The sequence below is a fragment of the Lepisma saccharinum genome, chromosome 20, assembly GCF_977018435.1.
Source record: "Lepisma saccharinum chromosome 20, izLepSacc3.1, whole genome shotgun sequence".
Classification (NCBI taxonomy): Eukaryota; Metazoa; Arthropoda; class Insecta; order Zygentoma; family Lepismatidae; genus Lepisma; species Lepisma saccharinum.
The window spans coordinates 8,818,563-8,834,113 of NC_139248.1; the positions used below are offsets into that span (position 1 = coordinate 8,818,563).

Sequence of the window (15,551 nt, forward strand, 5' to 3'; positions counted from 1 at the left end):
GCACGGTCATGGCGGTACGGGGACGTGCATTATCGTGCAGCAGATACCAGGATCCATTTTCGGTATACTGCGGACGCACACGTCTGCTCCTCTTCAGGAGACAATCCAAAATGTTCACGTATGTGGCCGCATTCAGTGTCGTGTCTTCTGGCAGGTATTCTTTATGAATGATCCCTCAGCGTTGTCTTGAAGCGCGACTTCTCTCACCTATCCTTTTTGGATTTCGGTGACCCTGACGGAAGCGCTTGTACCACTCGTACACACACCTTTTTCATAAAGCACTGTTTCCATACGCCTGGCGCAGCATGTCCTGAGATTCCTTTGGCGTTTTCCCAAGTTTGAAGCAGAATTTCACCTTCGTACGTTGCTCCATTTCACCCATAACAGCGTCGCTGCACTGGACCTTACTTCCACAACGCGTACACACAAACTACACGTCTGGACAACCACACGGCTTCGCGAACGATGACTGACATACCTAGGGTTTCACTGACCTGACCGTCAACCAGTAGTACCAACTACACCGCACGCACGCCAGCAATTCATTCAGCGTATTTATTGAACATACCTTGTATTATTATTTGATTTGATATTTGTTATTACGCGTGAATTGTTGTTTTGAGTCCACTTTATGCATATAGGCTAACTGTTACTGGACCTAAAGTTTAAAATGGGGTCCGAACCACTGTGCAATGTGTCTGCACCGGGTAATGCCTTGATTTGAACCCAGGTACCCTGGCGTCGTAGCCAGCTGTGCTAACCACTCCGTCACGGAGGTCAGCTATTATTATTATAATTATTATTATTGGGGAGACTTCGTTACTCGATCCACCAGATGAGTAAATATCCAGCACAACTGTTTCCCACTATTAGTTTTTGCAATTCATGCAAAAGAAGTTTCAAAAGTTAGGGGGAAATTTTAGGTAAAAAAAAAAAAAAAGGTAAAGTGCTCCCCTGTGCATAGCACCACGCCATGAAGGGTATAGGGGGAAATTTTAGTCAAAACTTTATTATAACTCTTGTTATTATGAAAAATATAGAACATTTATTCTTTGGTTTCATATGAAAACAGTTTTTTAGATTACATAGATTTCTCTTTCTTGAAAGCTAATGCATTTTCGTTCATTATATTGACTACTTCATTTCACTGCATTACTGATTCCAGGAAATCGTTGATTATGCTTGCAGTGGCACTCTTTTAATTTCATTGTCAAATTATTTTTTTCAAAAGCTTCTTCAAGTAACTCTACAGCTAATCTACCAACAAAAATATATAATAAGATATATCAATGTACAGTCATGGACAGTTCTGGGTTGTAACGCTTCCATTGAAAGTCAATGGGATTGTTACAACCCAGAACTGTCCGTGACTGTACAATATATTTCGCACAAAAAAAGAGAGAATCTTTTTACATTCTCCATTGAAAGGGACAAATCTTGTCATATGAAGCTTACTGTTTAGACTTACATTTACTTATTATACAAATTTAGGCTCATTGTAGGTAATTGTACGAAATAACATGACAACAATAACACTGAAAATATTTATGCACAGTAAGCTTGCTTAATTTTGTGTGTGTATGAACTTAAGGAGCGAAAACTTCTGACTTTGTGCATATTGAATTATCGGTTCGAAAGTGCGTTTAAATAAATATTCTCTCATTTTTTATTTTCAGATTTCCACCATGTGGGTACCGATCTCAGTACTCAGGACCATCCTGAGGTTAACGATATTGTGCCAATTCCACACTGTATTCGCCAAACCCGGTAAGTCTGCAACGTTTTTATTTACACATTATTTTCAAGCTTGTTTTGTTTTCATAGTTCTATTACCGTGTTTATCTTTACTTGTTATCTCAGCATGTTGCTAGAATAATTTACCATTTCCCAGCCAATATATCTGCAGGCAACTTCAGTGTTGCCAGTCTAGATTACATATTCCGCTAAAACAGCGTTTTTACATTTTTAATTAACAAGTGAACTCCAAATTTATCACTACTTAGAAGTACTATATCATCTGCAATTACGAGCATGCTCATTTTTATTTACAGGGCCCCTTGACTGACTGTATCCGCTCCTGAATGTTCGAATTTTTTAATCAATACATTTCGATGTTCTATGTAGTATAAAATTTGTTTCAGGGCGCGGAAACCACAAATAATTGAGGTATTTGATCTCAAAGTCTGGCCTGCGCAAGTAAAAACTTATCTTTGGCTACTTTCACTGTATTTTATTCGTAAAAACCGGTAGTATGAACACTCAAAAAGCAAAAAAACAGGTGCAAATGCTAACGTTACCAAACCTAACACTTCTAACCTAACAAAAACGTCGGAAATTTTTACTATCAGCATCAAACTTAACACCATTAAATCTAAATCTCCTAACGAAATAAAACCGATCATATCCAAAAGAAAAAACATAGTCACGAAATATACATACCATGCAAACATACCTTGAAAATATGAATTTTCTGCTGTGGTTGCAGGGCAAAGTGTGTCATCAAGTGGCATACGAATGACGTGCTACTTCCCCCGTTTCTTATTCGTAAAAACCGGTTGTATGAACACTCAAAAAGCGAAAAAACGTGAATTTGTTACAAAAATCAATATACTTCGATGTTTTATGTAACATAAAATTTGTATCGGAATGCGCAACCACAAATAACCGAAGATATTTGATCGCTGTAGTACCATATAACACCACATATTACTTCACTAACATATCTCCACGATCTAAGAACAGAAAACGTTCATAGGCAACATAATCTACATAAGCCATGTAAAATTTTCCACTTTGTACGTAGTAGGATTACAGAAGGTAAGGGTGTCCCTTTCCATTGAACATTAACTTATTTAATATCTCTTCTACTAAGGTGACCAGATTTATTAAACAACAAAACGGGACATTTTTCATATTTTTCTGAAGGAAAAACGGACGGCAAAATGTATACATTTTAAATAAAGAACTGTTTCGTCATAAATATTTATGTTTTAAAACTAATTAAATAAATACATGCTGTGTAAGTAACTCACATAATATGGTGATATTCACTGAATTAGAAGTCTTTCATTAATATTTTGACGATGAATGGATCTTTCTCAGTACATCCTTCTTTTCAATTTAACATTTCGTAAACGTCTATACACGTGTGATTAAAGTTCGCCTTATTAATCAACGTAGCTTTCAAAGTGTGTACTGAAAGAGCGTTCGTCATTTGTCTACAAATAATCATTCATGCACAAAAAACACTCGTTCAGTGGGGAAAACAGAGAAGAAACTCCAATATTTTAAGAAAAAGTGGCACATTTGTTGACATTGAAGGTGTATTGTTGCAGTAATTCTATGCCAATAAATCATTGTCACAAAAAGGGACATTTTGGCGTCCCGTTTTTCCTTCAAAAAATCGGGACAGACTAAAAAAAGGGATTGTTCAGGCTAAAACGGGACATCACCTTATCTTCTACACAAGGACCCTTTGATCGCAGGAAGAACTATTCGACAGGATATTGGCACAGCAGATTTTTTACTTCGCATGATTGTAATGTATGTCAGTTTTTCCTGACGTTAGAAACCCATTAATACATTAAATAGCTTCTGGCAATTGACGATTAACCTTTGTGGCTTTTTGTAGCCAATAGAAAGCCAATGCTAAACATAAGTATTAGTTTGCAGTGTTTCTGCAAATATAGCATTCAAGACTTCATTGTTAAATCTCGCGTGGGTGGCGCTTGCGTCAAAGCTGTGGGAAGTTAATTTGAAAGTTGTGTCGAAAGAGAGAAAAAGTTCTTTGATTAAAACGTAATCATGTGTGACATTGCTTTCTCCTGCTGTGGGTGTTGAGTGTGGTAGCAATCAAACACCGCTTCAATAATACTGTTATTGAGACCAAGAACAAGCGGTTTTTTCTTTAAATTTTTCTCAAGAAACACTTGTACAACTAGAGAGAAAAGTGTGTTGCTTCCAATAACTTTCTCTCACGGTTATTCTTTTCAGCACACAACGTTTTTTTTATAACTAGATAAGCTTCACATACATAATATTTATCTTCAAGGTAAAAACAGTTTGTTTGCAAATTAGTGGTTTCTTTGTTCGCAATTCAATCTAATATTATTGCTTCGGATAACACCACCACTGACCCGGGAATCTTGGAAAATTCAGGGAAAATTGTATGTTTTTTGTATTTGCCAGATTTTGGAAATGATAAATTTAACTTTTTTCGTGAACAAGTTTCTTGGTAGAATCTATTCCTTATAAAATGTTTTTATCGTTTACTTTTATTCATTTATTTTGAAATGCGTTAAATTGGAAGCATACGTGTAACTTTGGAGAGGCAGAATCGAACGTGTAGCTTAACTTCGGGGGCAGAAGTTTTCAAGTATATAAAAATATCACTATTTTGATAAATAACTGTTGCATTTGTAAAGTCATAAAAAATATTTGTTACATTGCTCCTCGGGTTCCAGGATATTAACAAAAGTACCATCAACTTGTAAATTTTCATTAAAAAAAGGGGCCAAGCGCCACCACGTTACGCCTACGAAAGGAAGTGCAGTATAATACTTTAAAAACCCTTGATCAGCATGTTAAAGTACTACAAAATTATCTAGACATTCATGGGCGTCCGGAAGGGGGGCAAGGGACGGACACGGCCCCCCTGGAAAATGAATGTCCACCTAAAAAGTATATAATTCACACAAAATTTTATTTAAGTCACATTAATTGATGTTAATTATTATAAGTGAATTGAAGGAACATGATAATTTCAGACTGAAACAGTGTTTTTTGAGAGGGCATGACTATTATGGAATAAAATATGTCCCTTTTCCCCCCTGAAAAAATGCCTTGCTTGCCCCTCCCTGGAAAAAATCCTGCGGACGTCCATGTGGACATTTATTTTAAAGTTATCTGGAAAAGTCCGGAAATTTGTTTTAACAAAATAAATGAAAACTGTAATGTCACACGATATCCAAAATGTGTCAACTCTGCCAATATTTTATTCCAGCAACATACTGAATGGTACAAACTACTGGTGATGAAATTTTGGTGCATGAAACTACACAGAGAAGTTCATCAAGGAGTACTCATAACATCTACTGTCCCGTATGATGCACTAAAATGTACAAAATCAGGACTGGACCTACAGTTTAAAGTGGGATCCGAACCAATATGCCATGTGGCTCCATCGGGTGGTACGAAGAGTGAAAGGTCACGTGCGGCTGTAACGCTGGCGATTATGTCTGTGAAAGTTCTCTCCACAGTTGATAGTTTTTCAGTTCCCGAAGCAGCCAGTGGCAGCGCTGCAGCGAGAGCGTTTCGTTCGAGCGTTCGCATGCACGACGCTAGATAGTGCACGGAATTAGGACCTCTTCGCTAGCCATGACGACAAAACTAGCTGCACACACTCCAAGCCCAGTAGCACACGTTCGTATAAATGTCATTTGTTTGTGGTAGAGAAAAGCACGACAGCCACTTCAGTGCTTCCTGTTTTCGCTCCATTATTAAAACGTTAAAGTGGTGACTTTTTTTCCTCTTGCAAATAGTTCCCCATGCTATAAATATCCATAGATTCCTATGCACTTATAGAAGCTCTGCTACACTAGGTTAAAACCCGCCATCGTATTCATGGGCGTCGCCAGTAACTTTTGTACAGGGGGTCACGACATTGAAAAAACGTGAACAATATAAATCATAATGGGACATTCCAGCGTTACATGTGTGACATTTTACACACAAAATGTAAGGTTCTAGACATGAGATTGGATCAAAATGTTCATAATGAATTAATTTAATAGAATTTTGAAGTACTTTGTGGTGTCTGCTAACAAATTAAGAAACTTGATTATGATGGCATAGGCTGATTGCATGAAAAGCATTAACGTTAGGTGTGTGAATCTTTAAAAATGTATTTATAATAAATTTTGACTTCATTTGCCTGTGAAGCATATAGGCTGCAGATACTAGTAATTTTTATTGTACATTATATGCATTCACAAACATCTAAACCTTAATGCAATTAAACAACAACAACAATTTCCATATTAATTAATTTTGTTATTAACATGGAGTAGAACCATTTTTCGTGGAATGGCCCTAATGATCGTTGTTATATCTAGGTTTTCATTCGAACCATCGGATTGCGCTGGGACTTGGTATAGAGGCTATGGGGGGGGGGGAGGGGGGGCGAAGCAAATGCTGACGAAAAAAAATAGTTCAAATTTTCACCACCAGGTGGAATCGTGGCGCTGAAATCTAGGGAACATCACGGGAAAAGCTTCGTGCCTCATTGATCACACTGTCTTATGCTTCCAAATGGTCGTTCACGTTGACAGGGTGCACATAGAACACTGGTGTACAGACAAACTCAAATTACTGGTTGTGGTTACTTCAGCGCCACGTTTCAACCTGGTGGTGAAAATTTGAATTACTTATTTTACATGAGCATTAACTTTCCCATGATCTCTATAGCCTCTATATCAAGTTTCATAGCAAGCCGTCTCTTCGACCGGGCTCTGAGCAGAAGAAATTAAATTTTAAGCGCCACATTTCCACCTGGTGGTGAAAATTTGAACTACTTATTTTACATGAGCATTCTCTTTCCCATGGTCTCCATAGCCCCTATGCCAAGTTTCAGCTCAATCTGTTGCTTGGAACTGACTCCAGAGGGCTCCGAGTAGGGGAAGTTTTTTTTATGGTCACCCGGTAGAATAATAACTATTATTTCGTTAACCCTGGAATGCTACCCATCATTTTTATGACGTGAATGGTACCCTGGGGTACATATGTACCCCAATAATAAATATGAGAAATAAGCTTCGTATGATTTTTATTTTTCAAAACAAACATAAAAATAGCAAAGTTTTAACATATTTCAACTTTGTAATAATTGAAAAAAAAACTTAGGCACATTTAGGGCACACTTTCTTTTGGTGTTGTAAACAAATGAACTTTCTACACATAGCGCATTTTACCCTTGATTTTCTGTTCCTCGACCTTTCACAGAATGCACATCTTCCGGCTGATGGTAGCAACTTCTTCGTAAGTCACCTTTTGGAAACGGCAAATAGTTTCACGAAGTTCCCGAGGCAAAGTTGGTACTCCCAAACGACTCAACATATGAGGTTTCACCAAATCCATTGCAAGTTTTTTCAGAAACGAACGTCTGTTGTTCATTACTTCTTTCGCTGGTGCACCTGAGCCTGCCAGAAGTATCATAGAATTCACTCCTACAATATTTAGCAAATTGTAGAAAAGACACAATGGCCAGCGCCTCGTTTTTCTGGAACAGGAGTATGTATGACACAACTGATCAAGGGTGTCAACACCGCCTTTGGTTTGATTGTAGAATTGAATCATTAGTTGAATCTGGATCGTCACCTTTCTCGTGCATCGTGGAAAGTAGCAGAACAATCTTCTTTTTATTTTTGGGTGGACAGTAGGAAAGAAGCGTTAGTGGATCACTGAATGCAAACATCGCAGAATTTTTCTCTCGGGTTTTTACTTCTAAAAAGGAAGGAGGTATTTCCTTCTTATTTTTTTTTTAACGTTCCCACAGTAATTATCTTCTTTTCTAGTAAGAATTTTGATGTACTAACAGATGTGAACCAGTTGTCCATGGTTAGATTTCTATTTGTATTCTGGAACGAAGACGTTAACTTATCGCAGTAATACTGAGCCACTGGAATATTGTCTGGAGTTGATCCTTTCCCGGTGTAAACCTCTGCATTGATAACATAAAATGTCCTTGCGTCACAGGTCATAACTATCTTTATGCCATATTTTCCTGGTTTAGATGGTATATACATTTTGAAGGGACACCGTCCCCTAAAACCCACCAGCTGCTCATCAATTGTTGTGTACTCTGAAGGCACATATAACTGTTGCATCTTCTTCAAAGATCTCTAAATGCAGCTAGTCTATCAGTTTGTTTCCTGAGGGGTCTTGTTTCTTTGTTGTCAAAGCGAAGACAGTTGATTAAATATCTAAAATGAGCGGGGTGTAAGGGGTAGCTTCCACATAGGTGCCCAAAAGTCAACCTCACTTCCACGTAGTGCACCCTGGACTAAAGACTAACGAGGCTCTGGCGACTGGCACTATGTCCAGTATAATTTTGTGTGTGTTGTCCTGTTTTTTGTCCTTGTGTGTGCTAAATGCCCGTTTACAGCCTCAGCTTTTAACAGAAGTCAGAAGATTTTAAGGTTTTTAGTTATGCAACGTTAGAGTTGTTATTTGTAATGGTAAGGGGCTGGCCCCCGTATAATGTGACGGGAGCAAAATAACCTAAGTGCTGACGCTCCCAAAATTTTAACTTCAAATTCAAATCTAAAACGAGCTTCACACATCGTTGAACGAAATATAGGAATTCCTGAGTCTTTATCAAACAGTTTTTTTGTGAACACTCCGTGTATCTTCATCACACCAGCATAATACAGCAAGCCAAATAATGCTTTGAGTTCAATGGGATTGGTGTTTCGAGTATATGATGGTCTAACACTTGTCACAGCATCTTCAACTGCATCATTGTCTGTAGGCCTCTTAGTGTGTCTCTTAGTGTTCCCCTGTGCATAGCACCACGTCATGAAGGCGTATAGGGGGTGTGGGCTGTCACTTTTATATTTAAGTCTTTGTCTTGCCATTTCTTGGTTGGTATGTTCAGTTATACAGTCCAAGTTTTCCTTTGTGAAACATAATTCCCATGCTTCTAATCCTGAAATTATATTCTTATCGTGATTTATGTTTCCCGGTAAATGTACAACTAAATTTCTTTGAGGTAATATGTGCAGCTTCCCTTTTCTTCCACTCCATCGAAAACCATCTTTGCCACTTAACTTTGTTGGAGCTTGAACAATTTTCAGTTTGTCCCCTTCACCCGGCTCTACTGGAAGTACAGAATCAGATTCCGAATCGAATGACTCTACAGCAGTTTGATCGATTGATGAAGATGGATCTTGTAATTGTTCATCTTCAATTTCATCTTGAAAATCAGGAATAACACCGTCCTGCATGCTTTCTTCGTTCTCTGATTCAGACTCAAACAGAATTCTTTGTGCTGCTGCAACATCTTCATGCTTAGAAAATTTGAAGACTTTCTGTGAACTCATGGTTTCCTAAAGAAAAAAGAAAAAGAAAATATAAGTCTACTATAAACACAAGAGTGGAAAACTGAAATCATAAATGAAATTTAAATGATAAATATATTTCATGGAGCCGGACATACAGGCCTATCTCTAAGTCTTCTGATAAAATAATAAGTTATTATTACCTGTCATAAGAAAAAATGGTTATTGGAACTTCATAAAGCAACAGTTTGCACGTTGCTATATACCTTTTGAAAAAATATGAAGAATAACACAATTGCTACCTTGGGGTACAGGTGCACCCCACACAAGCTCTAGCAGCTAAATGTACTGCGTTCTTTCACTGTTGAAGGTCACTGCGAAACTAACTCTCTGAAATATGAAACTACTAGAAGCCAGTAATATGTGGCGCCATCTGTTAGGAAGAAATTTAACTATTTCATGTGAGTCTGGTACAGGTGCACCCCAGGTAGCATTCCAGGGTTAACAATGAGATGACAAAGAATCCATCTTAGAAGTAGTATAATAATATCGAACGAATTGCATTCCTTGCAAACGTGCTGTATAATAATGAAAATTCTTGCATTATTGAGTGAAGAGAGTGTACATGCTGCAAACACTTGTAATTCTGTAAAGCTGACTTTTCCTCTCATTTGCATATCTGGCATTTATGGCCACTTCACAGTCCAGTAACTAAATCGTGATGACAAGACTTGTCCTTGCAACTGAAACGACTTTCACTGATCTCTTATACGGTACTTTGCTTCGAGGATTCCACCTCCATCTTCGCTATAAGACAGCATAAATTACATTTGTTGGTCGCCACTGGAAGCGAAAGCACAAAGCAATGGTAGAGTATGGCTGGCTTTAGACGGAAGCAGTTCCTTTAACATTTTTGCTAGCATAAATGCTATGTAATGCTTCCAAAATCAATCATAATTTTCTTATATCCCAATTGTAACGAATCTGAGCGTTTAAGGTTTTATATTTGTAAGAAGCTTTTTTGTAAGATTTTTTAAAATGTTTGTTACTTCCAATAATGTGCAAGCTGTCACAGACAACTATAGTTAGATTGATACAGTTGTGGTTGGAACTTGTGTATATGTTTAGAAATACGTCATAATCTGTTCGTGTTGACGTCACTTTCTCATCTCAGCAGAGGAAGTGAACCCGCCTGAATGTTTTTCACCTGACGACAGACTCGGTTAGAAAACAGGTGAAGGTGAGAAATCAACAGAAACGTGGTAACGGTTAATGGAATACCAGAATAGTGTAATTGATAATTATTTTCGTTTCATTCTGACTATACTCGGAAATAATATTTAAGTACAGAAACTTTCGTGCATTTACGTTTGTCTTGTCCAACGTTAATTCTATATGCAAGTGTGTTTAGTGATTGTGATGTGATTTAATATGCTATAGAATTATTCCTCTTCAGGCAGAAACGTAAGCAAATCTGTACCTTGCTTGTAAGTCCACATACGATAGGAAATATAAGTGATTATAAAACTGCCTTTAACTTTGAATACTGTGTTGTGTTTCTTTTCTACCCAGCAAGCCCTGATGATTTGCAAAGATTCTCATGTTCCCGACTAAAGGAGTAGCGGACTAACTTTCTGACAACTGGTGTACAACCGGGGGACGTTGAACAATACGGTCATAATCCTCTGGAGTCTAGTGACCTTTTATTATTAAAATAACGTGTAATTTTACTACTAGCGTGTGTTTTAGTATAAGTGATTGTATTGTACTTTTTAAACTTGTAATTCTTCTATTTCATTGTAAATTAATCTTCTTAGTGTGTTTTATTATGTAGTACACTTATTAACTTCTTATTGTATATATTGTGTATATGTCATTTATATATTGTATTACACTGCTGTATAAGGCTTGTCGCTGTTTTTCAGCAGTATAATCTAATACTTAAATGACTAAATAAGTAAATGACAACGATAACAGCGACGAACTCTTTGATTCAGATATGTCTTTTGTGATGTGTTACCTACAGGTGTACATGACGTTTGTGGCCAATCTGACTTAGTTTGTGAACAGAAAGAGACATATGAAAACAACACTCCGCCTGATAATACGACAAATGTTATAGAATGTTGTCATACCTTGCATAGCAAACATATTTGCCAAATTCCATTCTCATGCGAAATATTGAAATTATCCGCAGTTCTTCCAATATGGCGGCGTTACCTATCATGTCAATGATCTGCAGAACAATTAATGTTACTAGTGTTGCAGGAAAGATATACATATCAAAATCCAATCTATTGTCAATTAGTACCGTTATTTCGTCAAAACTTGAATTTGTCCGCCATTTTTTTCCAATATGGCGGACTTAGTGACAAGGTGATTGCCGGGATATGTTATAAATAAGCTATGTACCAAATTTCAGCTTGTTTTTAATTAGTTCCTTTATTTCGTGAAAAAATTAATTTGTCCGCCATTTTTCAACATGGCGGCCTTAGCGGAAAGGTGATCACCGGGAATTTTTGGTATGTTCTGTTCCTATTAATGCTATAAAGAAGTTATGTACCAAATTTCAGTTTGTTATGAATTGGTTCCTTTATTTTTCCTATTTTGACTGCACTATTATTGTATTATTGTGTTTTCGGCATGGGAGATCTTTACTGTCGAATCCGACGGAGATGTTGGCGAATGTTCAAAAGCAAATAGAAAAAGCAGAGTAGTACAAAGAATTCTTGCAACGTGGAAAGCGTGTCAGAGATTTCTTGCTTGTTTCCGCAGTGAAGCAGACAACGTGAGTGTATCAGCAACAGTGGTCCACGTGACAGCACGGACTGACGGGAAGCCGCTTTTTGCTGTAAGGTGTCGATACTTTCTTCCTGTGCTTTCGATTGTAGATTTTCACAAAAGCTGTATTATTCGATTAGTGTTTTAAATTTCTTATTGTACGTTTAGTTTTAAATTTGTGTTACATCATGACACTTTTTCACCCTATTTGTTCCTTTTCAGGTCTCTGCGAAGTAGAAACTGGTCAATCAAATGTTATCTTAGACATAGAAGAAAGCCGGGGGACTCGTAAGTATTATTGATTTCTATTAAATATAGATTTGTTAAACAAAGCATGGCATGTTCTAAAAGTTCCTGAACAGGTTTCACTGCTCACATTCTATCGGGCTCGTAAAAGAATGTAGTGCTCAGAATTTCTATATTGAAAAACCTACAAGTATCAATATTAAAGAAAAGAACAAGCTGTAAATTATGCTTGTGGAATGAATAAGGGTCTACTGAAGTTAAAACATATACTTATTGAATGGTAATACATGTGGCTTTCGAACAAGTTTGTGGTTCTTAAACATTCTCCACAGTTTACACACGAAATGGCTAAATTATCAAGCCTGAACCTTGACCGAAATTCTGTCTATAGTTTATATTCGTCCAGAATTTTCCATCGGGAGGAGGTGAGATTTATTTTAGAAGGTGTAAAGGAAAACTTAGTGCCAAAATGAGCATATATTGAGCCTTTGGGTCAAATTTTGAGGACATGAGGACTGATGTATTCAATTCTAAAGCCAGCAAGTTGTGAAATTCCAAAAAAGGGGAGTAAGTATAAACAGACAAAAAATCCAAACATTGTGGAAACCAATGATGTGCCATTTCGTGACTAAGCGAGCCTACTAAATCATTGCGAATATCTAAACAACAGCGCAGCAAACCACATGAATATTCTCCATAAGGAATTCTATCTAAGCAGATGTGACGTATTTAGGGAGGGCAGGGGGTTCGGACCCCCCCGAAAGACTTACAAAGTACTAAAATTAAATAATCAAAATATAATTGTTTAGCCTATGTTATATAATCGATGGTTATTTCTTTCCGCTGAACTTATTGGAAGGCAAGGAATTTGGCTCGTACGGCTTTGAAGGACAGTTCCAAAGATTTATGTACTCTACTACTTATGTTAATATACATAATATATTAATCAAGAACTTTACTTTTCGTGAATTGTAATAGGCAATTAAAAGTGATCACTGTAGAATTATTTTTGCCTATTACAATTAGATCTACCTCTTTTTTTGTTATTCAACAAATGTTGTCTTCTTTCCTATATTTCTCATTAATTGTCTTGCCAGAGCAGTTGTTTTTATTCAAATTTTGGCGATCTTAACTACATGTAAACTACATAATGAATACATACTGTTCATCTTTTTCTATGTATTTATGTAATAATAACAATGAAATATTAATTCATTTACATTTAATTAATATTATTTTAATTTAACATACATATTCTATTATTATTGTTATTGAGACACTTGGTCGGAAACCCGCTCCCCCGTAATGTATTTCTACATAGATACGTTCCTGTTTGGAATATCATAGCGGTTTTTAAGCGGCTTCACTGGGGTCCGCCAAGGTCCAGCAGAACCTTGTTGACTGAAACTTTCAAAATCATAAAAAGGTTCCTTACATCGTACATACTCCAGGCTGTGAGATACGAGCACGAGTTTCGTTTGTCTTCAAGTCGCTAACCAAGTTTCTTTCTTGTACGTTCGTAACCTAACCAGGAGTTATCAGATTCGTTCAGTTCATTTCCTCAATAAAACTTCTTGCCTGCATGGGTGGGAAAAAGCGCTCTGGTATCCAACCTGTGGAAAATCGCGGAAACACACTCACAAGGAGAAAAAGAATGCTGACAAAAACCGCCCCCGAGCATTATCACTTTTAAAGCTGTGTGGAAATGAATTCTTCCCAATCGGACCACAAAGTGGCTTGGCGGTTGTTTTTGTGCGGACCCGGAAAGAACGAAACGGATGGTTTGTCACAGCCATTGTCCATGTTGGCGGTCTGTGGAGTGGAGCGTGAAATATCTTGTGGGGCAGGTAAGAAGGAGCACTCCATCTCCTCGTTGTTGCTTTGGGACTTCATCAGTTTTGGCTTTGGAAGTCATGAAATCAGGGTGCGAAATCTTGTGGAGGGGGGACAGGGAGATTTCCCCCCACCAACAAGCTTGTCCTAAAAAGTTCTCTACATCAAAAATTTCCAAGGTGAAGAGTTTTTGTTATAACAACAAAGGTAATCAATAAGTTTTGAATGTAAATATTCTTTACTAAAGATAATATCGAAAACACACACAAATGAACGAACGACAATATCTCTCTCGACCAGTAACAGATCTAACTGAATAAAAGTTATACATAATAAAACCATTTCAGTTATTTTGTAATTAAAGCCTGAATCACACGTAACCGGATTTTCAGTAGAAATGCCTAGTTGGCGATGGACTGGCTACCCATTTGCTAGTTTTCGCCTCACATGATACTTATTACCGTAATTGTCGATAGCCTTTTGTTCCCATAAGACATTGCGCAGAGCAGACAATCTGTAAAGATGGACGAGCAATTTGATGAATGTTGTAGGAGAATTACTGCTTTGTGCTTTTATTAAAAATTAAAAAAGAAAAGTATGGACTAGAGATTGGCTCGAAAAAATATGGTTATCAATGCGTACCGAACAACCTTTTTTAATTAACTCGGGTATGCATATTCATACATGAGATTCGCAGGATTCATTCAGAAATTTAATTTAATACACATGTAATAATAAGGATTTTCATTTTCGGCTAATCATATTTGTCACGTACACATCTCATCACTTTGCATAAATACCTAAATATTAATGAACTGAATACGAATGCACTGCACGTCATCTCTTTACCTTTTTTAAAATCGAGAAACTAACAAAAACAGCCAACACTCGGAAACCACAGACAAAAAACTCCCCTAAAGTTGCAAACTCACAGATTATCTTCACATGGACAAACTTTGGTCTGATTGACTGTTCAACAGAATCCAGTCGAGGAAAGGCAGTAGCAATTAGAACATGTCCTATTCCTGCAAAGCAGTCAAGCAGCCATCACATCCGGGCAGGTAGCCAGTTCAGCGCCAACTAACTGGATATCCAGTTCCGTGTGATTCGGCCTTTAGCCCGCATCACACGGAACTAGATTTCCAGTAGGTATGCCCTAGTTGGCGCTGGACTGGCTACCAATTTGCTAGTTTTCGCCTCACATGAAACTTATCAGCTTACTTGTCGATAGACTTTTGTTCCCATACGATGGAAGTTGTAATGGCGGCCGCGTGAGATGTAAACACATTTTTAAAAGCCGATAACTATTCAACCGAGAGGAATAACGTTTCGTATAAAACGTTATTAGGTACAAAACAATGGCGCTGCTTAAATACATACTTTACAACGTTTACTGTACACGTATGGAAGAATATTTTAGTTGTTTCAAATGTAAACACCGTGCACTCAGCATAGATGGTGTAACTCAACGCGCCTTTCATGCTGTATACGTTATACATTGTTGGAGTAACACTCGGAAACCACAGACAAAAGCGCTCCTTTGCACACTCACAGATTATCTTCACATGCCGAAACTTTGATCTGATTGGCTGTTCCATAGAATCCAGTCGAGGAAAGCAAGTAGCAATTAGAACA

At 37.4% G+C, this 15,551-nt stretch overlaps 1 protein-coding gene across 1 annotated transcript in view; it reads left to right on the forward strand.

Annotated features, from left to right (window-relative positions):
• Positions 1-15,551, forward strand: part of Cad99C (cadherin 99C) — a 187,935-nt gene that overhangs the window by 89,009 nt on the left and 83,375 nt on the right. Inside the window, exons 2-3 of the mRNA XM_083142085.1 lie at positions 1,677-1,767; positions 12,060-12,125. Of these exons, the coding sequence (XP_082998211.1) occupies positions 1,686-1,767; positions 12,060-12,125 (148 nt within the window). The 5' untranslated portion in view covers positions 1,677-1,685. The remainder of the gene's footprint in view (positions 1-1,676; positions 1,768-12,059; positions 12,126-15,551) is intronic.